Source organism: Gambusia affinis, linkage group LG02 (assembly GCF_019740435.1).
Source record: "Gambusia affinis linkage group LG02, SWU_Gaff_1.0, whole genome shotgun sequence".
Classification (NCBI taxonomy): domain Eukaryota; kingdom Metazoa; phylum Chordata; class Actinopteri; order Cyprinodontiformes; family Poeciliidae; genus Gambusia; species Gambusia affinis.
The window spans coordinates 29,888,535-29,907,327 of NC_057869.1; the positions used below are offsets into that span (position 1 = coordinate 29,888,535).

Sequence of the window (18,793 nt, forward strand, 5' to 3'; positions counted from 1 at the left end):
TTACCCCCACAGCTGCTCCTTGTTTTCTAATTAACACCTGTCCATTATTCCAGAGTTTAAACTCTCATTATTTAACTATCTTTCATCATTCACTCCTCAATTCTCCCATCTTCTCCCATTACCACATGTATTCTAGTCCCTGTTTGTTTCTGCTCTTGCTCTGTGTGTTCTATTTCTTTTTTGTCCTTGTTTAATAGTTTTGTCATTAACATTCCTCTATCTACTCACCGCCTTGGACAAATGAGCATGTACCTCATTAAATGTGAAGTGTAGCAGATCATTAAGCGAGGTGATGGAAAAACAGCGGGGAATCTAAATGTGTTTATGAAAAACCAAACCTGACAGGAGAACGTTTGTCCCTCATGACCCACAGTACACTCATTGTGGAGACAGAGGAACATGGGAACTCAGATGATGGGGGGGGGAAGTGAAGCCACACTGCATCCTGATTCCTCTCAGACATCTAACTTGACTCCATAATCAAACTTTGGTCATGGATCCACTTTCTCATAAGTATTCAAGACAGAAGTTGTGTTTTATACTTCTGCTGAGCCATAGTTATATATAGAACCACTATTCAAATAAGAATAATCCCTATGAGCCAACATAAACCTTAAATCACAGTCCACACAACATTTCAAGGTTTAATCACCATCACATCCCTCTGCTCAGGTGATCGCCAGGGTGATGTGTCACTTATTATTGTATAAAATCTAATTAGCTGTGGAGCAATCAGGCTGTAAATATGTAAATACATACTGCTGATACTGCTGACGATGCAACGGCCCTGATGGAAGTCTGGTGCTTTAAAAAAAAAAATAAAATTTAGCATTATATTTTAGAAATATCTGGTTTTCCCACAATGTAAGGATTGTCGGATTTATTCTTACCCATAGCTTCTTTGTCATACTGACAAAATTAAAGATGTAAATTTAATAAAAAATCTTTTATATAATATTTAATCAGCCACAGAAAGTTATTTTCTGACTCAAAAGATTACCTTTACTATGTAACACTGTAGTGTGTCTCCACTTCACCACTAAAACACACAAACATAGAAAATGACAGAAGTGAAACTTCTACATAAACAGATTGTTCGGGCTGCCCAGACCTGATGGAATAAAGTGATTTGCTGCCCCCTAATGGTAAAAAGAAAGAAGTACCTGCTACAGGGATAGTTTATGTTTGACCAATTTATTAAAGAAACACGCATAAAAGACTGGCATAAAGGTCTTAATATAAAATGTACTTGGAGATAATTGACAGAGCTTTAACTTAAACAGTGTTCCACAGAGCCAGCCTACGACATAGTCAGAATGAGCGGCTGTTTAGAGCAATTAAAAAAGTTTAATTAGATGTGCCATTGACAGGTCAGTATGACTTAAAAGTAAAAAACATAAAAGAAAAAAATTCATTGATAATTTCCATTCTCTAGTTTGATAATAATAACTTTAAAAACAAAAATATCTTCTACCATTTTCATACATTGTAAGAAAAAACAACAACAACACACCATTCTAAATGATATACATCATGTGGCTATAGCTTTAAGTGACACACCCGAGGTAAAAAAAAAAAAAAAAGGGAAAAAATGAGGAAATATAGCATGTTTTTATATCAGGAAAAGGGCATTTTGACTGCAAAATAAAACATAACTGACAAGGGTATATATAATAGCTGATCAGACCATTACATCACACTAGGGTTAGCTGAGCAGGAAACAATTACTACATAAAAACAGGAACACGGTACAGACACATTTATTGGTAAACCAAACATATAAAAAAGGAAAACAATATTAAACTTTAAATACAAATACTGAGCTAAACACCAAATGCTAGAGTAACTGTATAGAACACAAGTTATGCCTGTACAGAAGTGGTGCAAACCAATTATCACCTCCAGGTCTTTAGGTCTTCTACATCTGGCCACCATCATTTGACTAAACAAATTACTGATGACAGATACAAGAATGAGTCATAATCATAAACTGAAGATGAGAAATAAGTCAATTAAATATATATATAATACAGTCCAACTCAATAAATTAGAATATTATTGAAAATCCCATTTATTTTATGAACCAAGTGGAACTCATCATACAGATCATTTCCAAACATGGATGTTTGAAAGCTTTTATTTCTGTTAATTATGATGATTTCCTGCTTGCAGCTATTGTAAATATGACATTTAAAATTCAAATATTACATTAGATTAAAAAAAAAAATCTTTTTAAATACAGAAATGTGAGCGTAATGAAAAGTATGTTTAATAGCTGCTTAAAGGTGGTTGTTTTCAAAAAGGTACTTTTAATGTGACAGAGGTACTTTTTGGGATCCGTATTGCAATTTATTGAATATGACTGTGAACTAAATGAGCATGCTGAAAATTAGAACAAGTGTAAAAACACTTCATTCTAAATTAAAGAGCATTATTGTATTTGCATTAATGAAAGCTATAAATGTAAAAAAAAAATTTTAAAAATAAAATAAATCAATGAATTAGAGGGAGGGTTATCAGGTGTGGTCAAGGGTTTGGCCATCAGAGAAAATGAATAAAAAGTCCAGAAAGAATTCAGACAATTACTATTTTAATCTAAGAACACATTCACAACAAGCTTACTGAACTAGAATATCATTCAGTGCAATATGAATCTCTTCCTTATGCTGTATTTTCTCTCAATCTACAAAATAACTTTAAAAGGTATAAAAACAGGCTACACTAAGGACGAAGAAATAAATAACTTTAAGTTAACTTTGTAAAATATACATTGTTCATCTGATCACGATAATAAATAAATCCTCCAGACAGTTGGTTGACTTCAGGTTTGATTGGTTTGTGTTTCAGAGCTTGTGTCTTTGGTCTTTTTCAGAGACAGCACAAAATAAATGAAGATGAAGAAACCTGCAAAACAGAAAGTAAAGAAAATGCCAAAGAGTAACACTGCAGCACCAACAATCGATTTGTTTTTGCACCAGGAGCCACAACACAACAGTACAAATTCAGTCATATTCAGTCTGTTAAAGTTTATAATGTTTGCAGACGATACAAATTTCTTTTTTTCAGGAAAAAATATGGATGAAATAATAAAAACAGTAGAAAAAGAGTTAGCTGAGTTGAAAACATGGTTTGATTACAATAAGTTATCGTTAAATGAAGGAAAGACTAAATTCATGGTTTTCTCTGGTAATCGGAACTATAATAATGTAAAGTTATGCATAAATGGAGTTGAAATTGAAAGAGTTTATGAGACAAAATTTTTAGGGATTATCATAGATAATAAACTTAGTTGGAAGCCTCACATAGGATATATTAGAAATAAAGTTGCAAAAACTATTGGAATACTGTTTAAAATAAAAGATTTAATAAATGTTAAAGGCTTGCATGTTATATATTCCTCTTTGGTTATGCCTTATTTGTCTTATTGCTCAGAAATCTGGGGAAATGCAAGTAAAACAACTATTGATATACTAGTTAAGTTGCAAAAAAAAGCTATAAGGGTTATAAATAAGGTGGGATACCGTGAACCAACTGATAAACTCTTTATTCAAAGTAAAATATTAAAATTTAAAGATATTGTTTATACAAAAATACTGGAAATAATGTATAAAGCATTGAATAAAAGTCTTCCTTCTGGTATTCAGAAATTATTTAAGTTAAGAGAAAATAAATATAATTTGCGAGGTTTGTTTATATTTGAATGTGCAAAAGAGAAAAGTCAGATAAAGTCTAGATGTGTTTCAGTTATTGGTGTGAAACTGTGGAATGAATTGAATGATGAATTAAAGTTATGTCCTTTCTTGGTGAACTTCAAAAGAGCTTTAAAATGTAAAATGATAAAATCTTACGCTGTTATGTAGATCTATATATGTACTATGTACTTGAATCTGAATTTGAAGAAATCCTGGTAGGTTGTAAAGTAAAAAAATAGGGTAGGCAAGAATAAGCTTTGCTTCGGCCTATTCCTTTTTTGGTAAACTGTGGGTTTGTTTATTGTTTTCTTTTTTTCTTTTGTTGTTTCTTGTGTTTAATGTGGACAATTTACCAAAATAAAGTGATTGATTGATTGATTGATTGATTGAATGAAAGTAAAACAGAAACACGGCTGATCTAATCAAAGAAAAGGAAACTAAGGCACACAGTCGAAAATCAACCCAAACAACCCGAGATCCTTTCCAAAAACGTCATTTCACACTTACATTCCTATTGACTGTAGTTATCAAACAGTGCATTGAGCTCAGATTATTATTCAAATTACTTCAAAAAGTTTTATATACAAGGAACCCCAGCAGATTGCATAGAGTCAGTGACTTGCAGCATTCAGGCCTCCTGGACGGAGAGACAGTGGACAATCGCTTGTGTTGTGTCACTGAATTTACATCAGTCCCTCATACAGAGCATGCAGCGAGTGAAGGTGGAGAGGTAGAGCTGTGTTCTTGTTAACGAATCAATAACAAGGCTAGAACAGAAGGTGACAAACCTTATGATTACCTTATAATGACAATTACCTCTTGGCTATTGTGGGAGTTCACAAACCATTTCACTGTGATTCCAAACATTATCAGATTGAACAGGAACATCAAACTGAAGAGTCCAACTGTGGTCCCCATCTTCACTTTGTCTTCAGTTATGTAGCATCTATATGTAGACAAAAGGGAAAGATAATCATTTTTGTAGTAGAAAAAAATCCCCCAGGAAGAAATAAACTCTTATAGCTTGGAATTGTGTAAAATATCTAACCCTCAGATGTGCTTATGTTTGCTGTATTAATTATTTTAGTAAATGGACATACACCATTTACTTATCAAAATGTTTGCTGTAAATAAACCTTTGGCCTTTACCCAAGAAATCTGCTACAATTATGCATCAGTTACAGACTAACACCTAATCCTACTTTTTATCTAAACATTCCTGAAAAATGATTGATAAACAATGATTTGAGCATTGAGGTTATAATAGCCTGCTAAAAACGTTTCAGTCAAATTTCAGAGCTCAACCATTAAGCAAAAGATTTGATTTCAGCAGTCTGCTTTAAGATATGGGTGTGTGAGAATAAAGAATAAAAAAATCAAAATCAAAATATTAGTGTTGCATATGAATGAAAATTTATAACCTAGATATTTGCCTGGGTTCAGACCAAGAATAGTGTTGTGGTTGAAAGTGATTTATTGTGCAAAACTACCATAATATTAAACCCTATGTTGATTCAGAGTGAAATATTTTCCTAATACCAAAAATGTATGGAAACATAAGAACTTTGGTGCAAACAAGTAAAGATAATTTTGGTGATCTGAACTGACCTTAAACCAGAAATGACCTGTTCTTGTAAAGCATTTGATCAAGTCCAGAGGACCCCAAAGCGTTTCACACTACTTTCTCTCATTCACCCACTCACACACATATTCACACACTGATAGTGGCAAGTTACTCGACATTAGCCACAGCTGCCATCAGGTAGTCTGACAGAGGGATGACTGCCATGCACTGGCGCCACCGGGTCCTCCAACCACCACCAGCAGCCAAGCGGTTGAAGGGTCTTGCCCAAGGACACAACAACAGAGGAGGATGGAATCAAACTAGATATCCAGCTATTCCAGGACAAAGTCCGATCACCGTCATCCCCAAGTGTTGTGTTGTATGATTTAGTCAGTGTATGTAAATTTGTCCAACTTCAAAAACAATTGAATGAATGTGCATACTTAAAAAATAAAAAGATAGATAGATAGATAGATAGATAGATAGATAGATAGATAGATAGATAGATAGATAGATAGATAGATAGATAGATAGATAGATAGATAGATAGATAGATAGATAGATAGATAGATAGATAGATAGATAGATAGATAGATAGATAGATAGATAGATAGATAGATAGATAGATAGATAAATTGTAACTTACTTTCGGTGTCATTTTGATGTAGACTATCATTACATGTTACAATCTCACTTTGGTTTATAGTGATATTGGTTGGTTCTGATGAATTTATAAATCCTTGGAATGCAATAAACGTCAGCCACCAATGGATAAAAACCCCAAAACAATTCATCCTGTAAAATGGATAATTATTTAGATACAAATCTCTGTGTATTTTAAAAATAGCCAATAATATAGCATAAAACATGGGAATTAAGACTGTATAGCTGTTTAGTTTTCCAGTCTGCCATGTTGGTCACAGCAATTCGCATGCCAATTCATAGCTTCATAACCCTCTTTGCAGTCTCAGCACAACGCTGAAGAAGAGCAAGGCAGACATTACAGTTCAACAACAGGGAAGCAATGGGGATGTCGTGTCAGCCAAAACTAGCCGCCTCTTCGAAGATGACAGTAAAACCAGTCCGCACTCGATTTTCACGTGCGCCACGGCATAAGTCGTTACAGCACCCTAATTTACGAGCTCCTTTCAGTGTAAAAGCTTAGATCCGGTTCATGTCTGATCTACTGCAAGGAGATTTCCAGAGGTTTCAAGTTTAGAGTTTGTATTTGTGCAGCTGCAAAAAGAAATAATGGGGGCATTAAGCAATGCTGAAAACCTCTCTGTTTCCAGCGACTTCTCTCACTTCTCGGTGGCAGAGGGACACCTCTGGAACAAAACCAGCAAATGTCAACCACACCTATCAAAAGAGAACGTTTTTGCTTTTCCCCCCCCTAAGTTGCCGTGCTTGTTGCTTAAAAATTCTCTGTTTCCAGTGACTGCTCTCACTTCTGCGTGGCAGATAATGCACAATAATAACATTGCTGAGAAGCAGTCTGTTTCAGAATCGTAACCTCAGAGAAAATAGTTAATGTGTGAACTGCCTTTTGATTTGTTTATCAAACTGAAATAATAATAAGCATTTTCTTAAAGAGCGTCATCTTAGAAAATAAAATGTTTAGGAATAAAACCTGAAGTGATGTTTGACGTCCTTTAAAATTTATTAATCATAATTACACCAGACATGTAATCAGTTAAGGTAACTGCATTTGGAAAAGCCCTGATTCAGACACAAAACATTGTATATCTACATATAATTTCTGTGCACTTACTGAAAAAAAGAGTACTTTGAGTTTGATCTTAGTATACTAGTACATATCAATTATTTATACAGGGTAAACATGAAAAGAAACATAATCTACCACTGAACAGATAGGAGAGCAAGTTGTGTCTGAAATAGTTTGGATTCAACAACTGTGGAGGAAGAGGATCTAAAAACATGTAAATAACATTTCGTGCAAAAAAGTCAAAGCATTTAGAGAAGGAAATGTTTGTCAGTGACTAGTCTGTTTTTATTGGTAACAATTCAAATACCGTATTCGCGAGTTGGTTACTAATTTGTATAAAGACATAAGGAAGAGTAATGTTTCACAAGGCGTCAGAATGGGTCGGTAAAATGGATTTTATGTCACTACGGTGAGAAAAATACTTCACTATTCCCAACAGTAGAGGGCAGTAGTACATAAGACACATCAGTTTGTCAACGTCCAGCAGAAACTGCGTCTCCATCTTCAGTCATTGTGTTTAATTTGTAACACTATTGATCACCCTTCACAACTGTCTGAGGTTTTAATGATACTGCTTTAGTGAGCACTATCACACAGTACTTGTTATTTTGACCAAACAGGATGAATTTGCATTTAGATGCAAACGTTTCTTTATATTTCCTGAAAAGCTTCCATTTGTCTGACAGCAGCAGGTTAAAAGTTGTTCTACTGGAACAATAAAAAATTTGGTCAATCCAACAATCAATGTGTGCAGTAGCTACTGCTGTCACACAGGACTGGTTGGAAGCAATATTTGTTCAGCAATTATACTTCTACAGCCCTGCAATTATGCTGCAAATGAAAACAACTTTTGTTTATCCAAATTTCCCACAGAGTTTTTTTTTTCTGATTGCAAAAATAAAACAGTTTTGAGGATACAGTGGGTACAGAAAGTATTCAGATCCCCCTTTAGATTTTTTACTCTTTGTTCCATTGCAGCTATTTGCTAAAATCAAATCAAAGTTCATATTATTTCTCATGAAAGTACACTCAGCATTCCATCTTGAAGATAAAAACAGAAATGTAGCAATCTTTGCTAATTTATTAAAAAAGAAATACCACATGGTCATAAGCATTAGACCCTTTGTGACCTTAACAAGGGAAAAATGTTAGAAAATGTCCTAGTTCAGGCTGGTTAATAAATTATGGGCGCGGTCACCATTTCAAACACTGTTTAACTTTAGCCTATATTACCAGGAGCCTTTATTTGCATTGTGTGTGGGGGGTGGTTTATGTCGAACTCCAGGTAATAGATTTTCTTTCAAAATAATACTACAACATTACCAAACTAGGGACAATATGCTATCTATGTAAAAAGAAAATTAGTTTCATTTGTTTTTTTCTACAGCAATTAATTTAAATGTCTTTCAAAAATTAAATCGAAGTCAACGATTTCATGTGTTTTACGTGTTGTTCATCTGTAATAATTTGTGTAATAATTGAATGGAACGCATCATTGGGTATTTCATGTAATATTATTTTGGAAACATCAACGATGCCATTTAGGCCAGCCTCGTTGTAAACCTACAACTCAGTCCGGTCCGACTTATTTTGAAAATCAAGAATACGTCATCAATGTATTTGACTTCACGCTCACGCGGTGCCGCATGCACTCTCCCACCGGCTCCAGCAGGGTGACAGCGCAGACCCTGACTGAGGACAGGACCGAGAGCGACTGACCAGGAGGATTCCAGCCGGGAAAAGGGAAAACTGGACATAAAAGCCCGGGGGAACCGTAAAAAGCTCAAACGCATTTTGTTTTGCGAACTACAACTCATTTATTTTGCTCAGATATCGCTAAAGCTGTAGGAATTTGTGGTGAGCGCGGCGAACTATGTTTGTTTGTTTGTTTCAAGTTTATCCAGGCAACTTCAGTGTCTCTGCTCCCGAGATTATCACGAGACCATGTTACTATATCAGTTGATTTACAGCGTGGTTCCAAGACGCTATTCACTTAAGTAATTAGGTAAAAATAATAATAATAATAATAAAACCCTACAAGAGGCACAAATCTCTCTCTTATTTACGAGACAAGCGCACGTTCCAAGCGGTGACTTTGTTGTGGAATACATGGGGGGCGCGCTCACGTGCTCAACTCCTATTACAGATAACAGCACAATAGCAACATTCTGCTGAAGGTGTAGCTGTCCGGACTCACGAGTCAACATCTCAGAGGAACACTGAAACGTAACCATGGAGCGTCTTCTCGGGATACAAGAGCTCTCCTGAAGACTGTGCGCGAGCGTGTAGGAGAAAGTTTAAATAAGATTTATCCGCATAAACTAAGGCACCTTTGTGGCTGAACCCCCTGAGAAGCATCGCTGTAAAACGCTCGGACCATGGCCGTCTCCTCACGGGACAGCTGCTTCTGGTTGCTCTGGAGACGGACCCTGCTCGCGCTGTGGCTGTGCACTGTGGGAGCGCGTGGAGCGGAAGATGAAAGTGGCTTCAATGCCGAGGTAAAACTCAGCTATTACTGATTACTGACTTCTGGAAGTGCTCTGTAAATGTGAGAGTAACAGAAAGAGTTGGCAATTTAACTCGTTTAGCCAAAGAATCATATGTAGTCTGATACAAAACAGTGTTTTAAAGCATCAGATACGATCAGAAGCCTATTGTCTCTAATAATAGAGGTATAGCCAGATTCTGTTTAGCAGTGTAGCTAATAAAGGATTGAGCACACGGTCGTAAACAAAGTATTCATGCCCCACTATCTTATTCATATTTTATTACAAACACAAACTTGGTTGTGTTTTGTTTGTGTTTTATATGTGGCAACACAGCTGAAGCCAAAGGAAAAGGACACATGGCTTCAATTTGTTTTTACAAATATACATTTGAAAGGTGTGTGGTATATTTTAATTCACACTAGTTTGTAGATCCACCTTTCACCGCAATTCCAGCTGCAGGTACTTCGGGTGTATCTCTACCAGGTTCACACATTTTGGAGCATAAATGTTTGCTGTTTTATGTGTTCTTTTTGTTTGTTTGTTTTTTTAGCAATGGAGAGTCTTTGCAAAATTAAATAAATTATATCTGTGAATTTTCAAGTCTTGCCAAATTTTCCAGTAGATTTAGGTCTGGACCATTCTAAATCAAACATATGAATTGATCTAAATCATTACATCATAAACCTCAATTTAAGTCCAAAAAACAGCATCCATCTGTCTTTCCATCAACTCAGAACAGCTTCTGTTTTCTGGTTGATCAAGAATCCTCCCACGCCATGGTTCTGCCAGGTGTCCACCAGGTGATGTTTCTTTTCAGAGTGATGTTTCCAACCATAATGATTATCAAATTCTGGTCTTATCTTACCGCAAGTCCTTCTTCCAAGTGTTTGGTGTATCAATGTGTTTTGTGGCAAACACTAAATTGGACTGCTTACAGCCTTGTCTCACAGTTGTTACCCTTATTGATAAATTTGTGGAATCCTTAGCCAACAGATTGTCCCATCTGAGCTGTGGATCTCTGCATCTCCTGCATAAGTTGCTGTATCCCAGGGAATTTCATCTCCCCACTTCTTTTAGTGATTAGACATGTTTGGGCTCGGTTTTCTGCTTTAGAATTTCTTTCTGTCTTTCTTCTGGAAAGCAGCATGTTTTTCCAACAATAGAAGTTATCTTTCACTTAGGTTCATTTAGGAGTGTTTAGTAGATACAAAAGCATTAAGTCTGGACTTGAAGCAGCGCCACATGCATTGTTGTTGAAGTCAGTTTCACAGTTTTCCATCTTGCTTGTTTGTTCTGAGAGTTAAACCACCGAGATGATGGCTGACAACGCAGCTAATAGGAAGGCGATCAGTGCTGGAGCTTTTCTGTTGTTTGACAGAGGGATAAAGACAGACTGGCAGACTTTCCGGTCATTGTAGGTGAGCATGCCTGACACACTCAGTGACCTGGGGGTCAGGTTGTCAGTCTTGTTACAGCCTTATCTGTTTGGCTATCAACAAACCAGAGTGTGCAAATGTGCTCAGCTAAGACACAAGACAAAAGCTGTTTGCAGCGTGTGGACAAATGAGACATTTCCAAATGTTTGTGGCTAAATGCAAAGGTTTGTGAGGCAGCTGGCGCGACCCCTCATGACCTTTTAGCATTTGGAATGCTTTGGAATATAAACAGTACTGAGGTCTGTTAACATCTTGAGTCAACTTTTTCTACACAGTTTTGATTATTTATTTGTGTGTGTAACGATTGAGCTAGTTCTTTGATAGGATAAGATTTTAAAATTGAATTAAACAAGAAATTTCCCAAAGCGTACCTCTTCACAGCCACATAGCACTTGGACCATGTCCACACTAATGAGCTCGTATTTTTAGCTCAGTTCTCCTGACAGACATACACATTTCACCACAACCTGGACTGATCATGTGGTGGTTTATACTGTCTAAAATGATCCAAATAGAATAAAGTAGCACATCTCCACACATTTTCTAAAAAAACAACAACAAATAAATAGTGTCTTTTCTCTTCCTCCTGATCTGTTCTTTTCTCAGTCTGCTTTGTGCTTGATGCCACCTGTTGAACGTGAATAGCATCCCTGTTGGTGTATGCAGTCCATCTAGTCATAAAAGTCATACCGACGTGGCTTCGACTTTTCAAGTTGAGCTAGTTTGTCTGTGGAAGAAGCACACTTAGTAGACAGCGTTATTTTCAAAAGTTAGACACAGCTAGCTTAGAAAACCAACCCATATCTTCTCCTCCCTGACATGTTTGTTGATCAAATCGTCAAATTTGCCTGAATTCACCCCACATGGTTTATTCCACTGTGTCATAAATGGCGTTTTCTCGTACACCACAGACTTAATAGCATACTAAAGTCTAGGTGCTAACCAGTCTTTTTTTCCATGTGGTAGGCGACATAATGGTGGCACATTTTATCCATGGTTACTAATGGTTAGACAAGTAGGTTCTCCATACTGCAATATTTGATTGCATCTTAGTAAGCTTACTTACTAAGGAAGTATATAACATTTAATCTTCTTACCATGTAAAAATTGTTCACTTTAAATCTCTGAATACACCGATGGCTGCCAGTCCTTTTGATTGACGGCTATACATCACTTTCTTCTTTCCTCATCAAAAGGTCCACAATAAAAGAACAAGTGTAGTAGTCCTTACCTGTTTGTGCAGCTAGCCTATCACCATTTTTACAGTAAAATCAACTAAATAAAAGCGACATTAGGCTACCAGCTTTACAGGAGTTAATACTTGCATAGGCTGTTTCAAGGTTAGTTATCGAAGAGCATGGAATCAAAGGGTCAACACTGAAGATCTGTTGTAATGTCTAATGATGCTAAAGTTGGTATCTGCTTCAGAACTGCCACATAAACTGATAAGTTATGTAACATTTTTTTTTTTGTTTTGGCTCGGGAGAACTAAAAGAGGTAAATGCTCAGGCCAAAATTCAGTCCTTAAAACAACCGAGTTTAGATTCCAGCTTATGTTGGCACGCTATAGCATCAATGAGTTCAGCCAGAGAACCTGGATCAACATTAGCTGCCTCTGAATTTAAATAAGTTGCAAACTCCATTCTTTCAAAGCAGACTACATTGAAAATAAACAGGTGTAAGATAGTTTTACATCTTCAGTGAAAATCCTACATACAGTTTGCTCATGATCCACAGACTATGCCTTGGCCTGAAATCCCAACTCCTACTCTGTCTGGACAAAAAGTATGAAGTGGGAGGTTAAAAGCACCGAGTGAACAGAGAGTGATTATTAGAAAATCAGTGAGATCTCAATGAAATAAGGATATACACCACTTGAAGAGTATAATAAATAAGTCTTAGAAAGAAGGGTGGAGTGTCAAAAATGATGGGGATGGTGGCGGATCATCTCAGCTGCGGAGCATGTGACGGTTGAATGTGACAGCTGTTGTTAAGTTGGATGCACCCGCCGTGCTCAGGCAGGCCGGGCCTGCCACTCTGAGGCCTCTGAGGAAACACAATGGAGCCCGTTGTCTGTTGCAGCAGAGCTGGGGCAGAACGGCGATGAGCGAGCACACACAGACGGAAACATGGACGTGATAAGAGCAGCTTGAATAAAGTGGATGTGAACAGGCAGGTTTCAGCAGCGGGAGCAGAGGGAGGACGAGGTAACTGGTGACTTATTGCTGCGTTAGACGACTTCCTCAGTCTGTAACCTCTTTGTTTCTGGTATCTGCAACATACCCACTCCTTACATTCCAGCAAAAGCCCTACTACTCCCAAGTGACTGCCGATCCCCACGTCCCCAAATACTCCCATCACTGTAGCAACGAAGGAATGCTAACTTTAGTATGGCATTTTTAAAAATGAGACATACTTTATCAGCAGTATTAATACACACTGTCTCCGTATCGTATGACAGCATATTAACAAACAATAGACTCTGTCCATGACTCAAACATCTATATCATCGTGAATCAAGCAACAAACTAGTTGCAGAAAGTGTTGCTTTCTTTTTTTGTCCTGTCCACAACACGAAAATATGTGCAGCCATTTTTTTGAGGTTTAAGAGTAAAACCTTTGGATACCGGTATATTGTAGCATTTTTTTCGCTAGAAGTTGCTAACTGGATGTTAGCAAGTACAAATCCAAACTAGCGGCAGGAGCAATTAGCAAACACCTGGTGGAACTGCATGGCTTCTCACTACTTCTCAGTCCAGCACTCCTAAGAACAGCTGTAAATGGGATAATAGACAAACATGGTAGTGATGGTGGGGCTGCACAGTGGTGTAGTTGGTAACACTGTTGCCTTCCACCAAGAAGGTCCTGGGTTCGATTCCTGGCACGGGGTCTTTGTGCATAGAGTTTGTGTGGGTTCTTCCTGGATACTGCGGACTGGCAACCTGTCCAGGGTGACCCCGCCTCTCACCCGAAACGTTTGCTGGGGATTCACACCAGCACCCCTCCTGACCCCACTGGGAACAAGGGTGAACAGAAAGCAACATGGATGGATGTAGTGATGACATGCTCCATCCATTCACTGAGCGGATTGATGTTTTGGGAGCTACATGTTTAATAGGCGACTGTACTAATTCCACTCACAACAGAAGGTTAAACAAACGTAGCAGGAGGGAAATTACTTTATTAAGCCAAGAACAAAGTTTGTAACGGTGGATTTTACGAGCTCTTTAACCTTTAGGATACGACTCGCTTATGTTGGTTCTATTCCAGCTGTGCAATTTAAAACTTTCAACAATTTAAAGGAGAAAAAAACATTAAAACACTACTGAAACAGTTACCAACATGGCAGATAGTTTGGATAAAAATGAAGACCAATGTTCTTATTTATGAAAAATATGTTACAATAAGCAGAAGAAAAGGTTTTTGCAAAACTGTTTATGTTCTTCACTTCCAGAAAACAGTAAATGTAGCATAGATGCATTTACATTTGTGTGATCAGTCGGAAAGTTCTTAATCACTAAGCGAGGTAACTGCTGCACCGATTGATGACAGCAAACTGTTTTAATTGATTAATATGTTTATTACCACAGACAGCTGAACGTTCTCTTGAGCACTAAAACCAGACTTGTTCTTACCCTTGGTGTGTATTTCAGGAAAATCTGAAAATGGAACTAATGAAATTGTCCTCTTGTTCCCGGCCTGCCTGTGTTCCCTCACCACTCCAATTCATCCTCTCAGTAAGACTTGCATGTCTGAGATGTGGCAGCAGACCAAGTCTCAGAATAAAAGCTCTGTTAGGATCTTGGCTGACATTGTGGTGGACACACACTCATACACACACATATTTATGCACAGTCTCCACACTGGCAGGTTTTACAACTCCTTGTATATTGCTGGGCCTGTTTTTGGCAGGTAGACTCAAGGACTCTTTGAAAAACCATTTAATAGACAAAACCGGGTGGGCACACACACACACACACACACACACACGGCTGCAAGGCCGTTCTCTTTTCTCAGATAGTTTTGTATTCTGCCCAGCTGATGATGGAGGGTAAGCATCCAGACCGTTTCTGATGAGGGAGGCAGGTTCAGGGGTTCCAGACATATTTCTTACTCTGCAACTCTGCCCTTGTGTCTGACAACAGATACGCACCATGATGAGACCAATCAGCATCAGATGCTGCAGGGATCCACTGATACACACACCACACATGCTGTAAATACCAACAGATATGTGGAAAGTTAGCTTTTTTATTAGGTGTTAGCCCCGCAGCCAGAGAAACATGTAGGCGATCTAAGATGTAATTTGCGTCTTAAGGTATTCTCACACCTGACGCATTCTGTCTGCTTCAAATGGACCAGAGTTTGTTTACCCCGTTGGTGCGGAGCTTTTGTGAAGGTGTTAAAGCTGCAGTATGTAACTTATGAAAAATATTTTTTATAAATTTGTTGAAACAGCATGACAATATGGTATTAGACAATCTGTGAACAAAATCAACCTCTGTCTTCTCCTAGTTTGAACTGGAAACACCAATCAGAGCCCAGAGGCAGGTCTTACCACTGTCAATCAATCTCACGTGGTGCTGCTCTTTTGCTCTCTTGCTATCTGCTACCGCTACAGTTTCTCTCTGTTAACAAATCCTTTTGTAAATGCTCAGTCTAGTTAGTATGGCTACAGATGATGGTGGATGAACAGTTTTCCTGTAACAGTAAATTGTTTCTCCCTCATGAGCACATTTAGCAGCGAGGACATAAGTTTGATTAAGTCAGAAATAATGAAACTCAGAAAGAGTTCTAGAAAATTTCTGAAATTAATCTAAATTTCTGAGTTTTTGTCTAGTAAATCTTCTACTTTTGAAACATAGAAATGTCCTAATAGAAAAAATTTATTTTTTTTCTAACTATAGTGGCCCTTGTGTGCCACTACAGATAGTGGCACACAAGTACACTTCACGCTCCAACACACACACTCACCCACGCACACACACACACACGCACAGACTCAGACCAGATAGCTGCAGGAGAAAAATTTACATAAGATAAAGAGAAGGTCTAACGGTTGCAAAATATTCTGTGGTGTTTATGGCTCTATTAAAGAGAATAAAATCACTTATGCATGAACTGCAATAATTAACAATAATCCAGTAAATAAAACTTGTGAGAAAATGAATTGGAGATGAAGCAGCAGCTCCACCAAAGCACGGCTGCCTTTCTATACAAATGTGTATGAATGGCTGACCTTTTGAAGTGCCTCAAGTTAAATACTTTGATGCCTGAGGCCCAACGCTGTTAACCTTCATCCTAACTTGATTTAATAACATCCTAACGTCCATACCGGCCTTTTAAAACCCAGTTTTAAAAAGTTTGAGTTTTCATCAGGATCTTCTGCAGCAGTAATGGATGAAGTCATCCATTCAGTCGTTTCTTCTGAACTGTTTATCCCTTAACTACCACAGAGGCTCTCTGAGACTTTTGCTTAAAAGCCTAACAAAATAAAGGAGGTCAGAGGTCAGGGTCAGGCAGCACTCCCATCCTCTGAGCAATACGCAAAGAAAGCTGTGAGGAAATTTCTATGCAGCTGGTAAATTTACCTAAATGTAAAATGAAAGATCATAAAATGGTTTTTGTTACGGTTTTTATTCTGAAAGCTTATTCCTATTTTCAGCTTTTAGAATAAACTATATCATCTCGCTTTACAAGGGAAAAACATTTTTTTATATGAAAAATTAAGGTAAGTAACCCACTTAAAAATATAAAGCTCCTACTTTCAGGTTAAAAAGACCCATTTAAGTTGCTTTTAAATAATCGTTTCCATTCGATTTTAGATATTCTATGCAGAAAAAAAAAAAACATGTAGAGGAACCACCCATTCCTATTGCTTTTATAGTTAAAAAACTAGTAATGGGAATTTTTATAGAGTTCACTGCAGCATCTGTAAATAATTAATCAAAATTAAACACATTTTAATCAAAAACCATGTAAAATAACATTTAATTCAAAAACTCCTCTTTGATGATTATTGGATAAATAGACCTTGATCTCAACACCAAAGATATTTTGTGTTTTTAATCTGCTATGTCAGTGATTGACCCATCAGACGCAAACTGTTATTTGACCCTTGTTTTTATTGTCTACCACAGGTCATCCAGATTCAGCTGCTTTACTCACATACCAGAGTGTTGCTTCAGTAGGAGAAAAGTTGTCAGTTTCCACATGATCTTTTTATGTGAATGGAAAGATATTTTTTTGTTGCAAGGGTAGAAAAGTGTACAAGTGCTGATTTATGCAATTGTTTGGCCATCTGCAACAACAGGTGAAAGCTGGGATGTGCTGCAGGTGTAGAAAACTCCAAGCACTTCTTTTCTTTAAGCATTCTTGTTTAATTGACTAAAAACTTAAAGAATGGAATTACTCAACATTTTAGCCCTTTTGAGCTACATTGGTAACACTTGCATAGTAAGATTAGAGACCTTTCTTGTTGAGCACATGATGCATTTATAAAACATGACCTTCATGTTGCTTTTATTGTCCCAAATTGCTGGGAAAAGACTAAAGTTTGGTGTTGGACAGTGTTCTTCTGTCAGACTCTACAGTGATTGGTCAGTTAGGCATGATGTTACAGCAGCTACAGCATAGAGGTTGGTGTAATGGAAGGACACATGCAGGCGAAGCGTTGTGTTGCTGTGAGGGGTTGTGAAGCTCAGGTCGGATGTTACTGGCTTGACAGATATTTTTAATTTGATCCCCTGGGAAGAAGTTGGTAATACCACTTCCTCTCCACTGCACACCTTCCCCTTTGACCTTTCCATAACACTGAGCATATTGAATTTCAATAGACTGTAGGAACTGAAGAGGGGAAACAGGGAGAATTAAATCAAAGGGGGTTTTCCTTGGAGGCTTTATTGAGCGTCTGGAATGGTTTCACCCTCACCAGCCTGTTTGTGAAGCAGCACAGATATGTGATCAGAGCACTTAGTCTGAAAGAGCAGAGTTTGTTCCGTGGCCTGAAAGGAGTGGGTAAGTAAATACAGACCTTCATCACTGTCTTCTGAGAAAGATGGGTGTGATTCTGAGGCCTGCACAGCTTTCTGTTTTATTCTTTTCCCCACCACCACTGGGTGTGTGTCCATGTGTAAGAGTATGTTACTGTCCCAGCCGTCCAGTATGTTTGGGCTTTCAGGAGTAGAGTAATTGCCTGCCCCTGCCGTATTGGGTTTCTGTAGAACAGGTGGGGCAGACTTTGCGTCATCTGTGATTGGGTCAAGTATCATGGCTTCTCCCTCATATCTGTCAGTCTCACCAAACCCCCACCGGCCCTCCGACAGATTCCCACAGTGCTGTGGACCTCACTCTGTTACAGTCAGAATGTCCAATGCAACCCAATGTCAATCTGTTTTCTACAAACAAGATTCAGAAAGTGTGGTTTGCATTTGCATTGAACTCTACTAATAGTAGTCAACACGCTTTAGAATCCTTTGTTGCAATAACAGAATTTTGCACCATGTTTGCTAAAGAAAGGATCCATGAACAACAACTTTGAAGTTTAGTCAGGTTCTTAATTTTATTTTGATCTGGACTTTGACTGTGCAATTCCAACACACAGTAATGATTTTATCTAAAATCTTTCATAGTTACTGTGGTTGTGTGTTTGGGCTTTTTTGTGCAAGAGGCTAAAAAACCCCTAGCCATGTATTTCAGGTTCTAATTTGTGACAACATTTTGAATGCTATTTGTTGATGAAGTTCAAAATCTTTACATCTTCCAAATCCATATTTTAAAAAGCGTGACTCTTTATAGTAACATTTGGAATGGCCGCTCCCTTCTGGATGATCATTTTTCTACCTCAGCAGGAAGATTTCCTTTCCAGTTCATAGAGAGGCGTTTCT

General features: G+C 37.6%; 1 protein-coding gene across 2 annotated transcripts in view; it reads left to right on the forward strand.

The window, feature by feature from the left end:
* The first annotated feature begins 8,648 nt into the window (after window positions 1-8,648).
* The window catches only part of mmp15b (matrix metallopeptidase 15b), a 30,812-nt gene continuing 20,667 nt past the window's right edge, over window positions 8,649-18,793 (forward strand). Inside the window, exon 1 of one of the 2 annotated variants that reach the window (XM_044142056.1) lies at window positions 8,649-9,480. In XM_044142056.1, the coding sequence (XP_043997991.1) occupies window positions 9,361-9,480 (120 nt within the window). In that variant the 5' untranslated portion in view covers window positions 8,649-9,360. The remainder of the gene's footprint in view (window positions 9,481-18,793) is intronic. The other variant, XM_044142066.1, reaches the window with a different exon arrangement.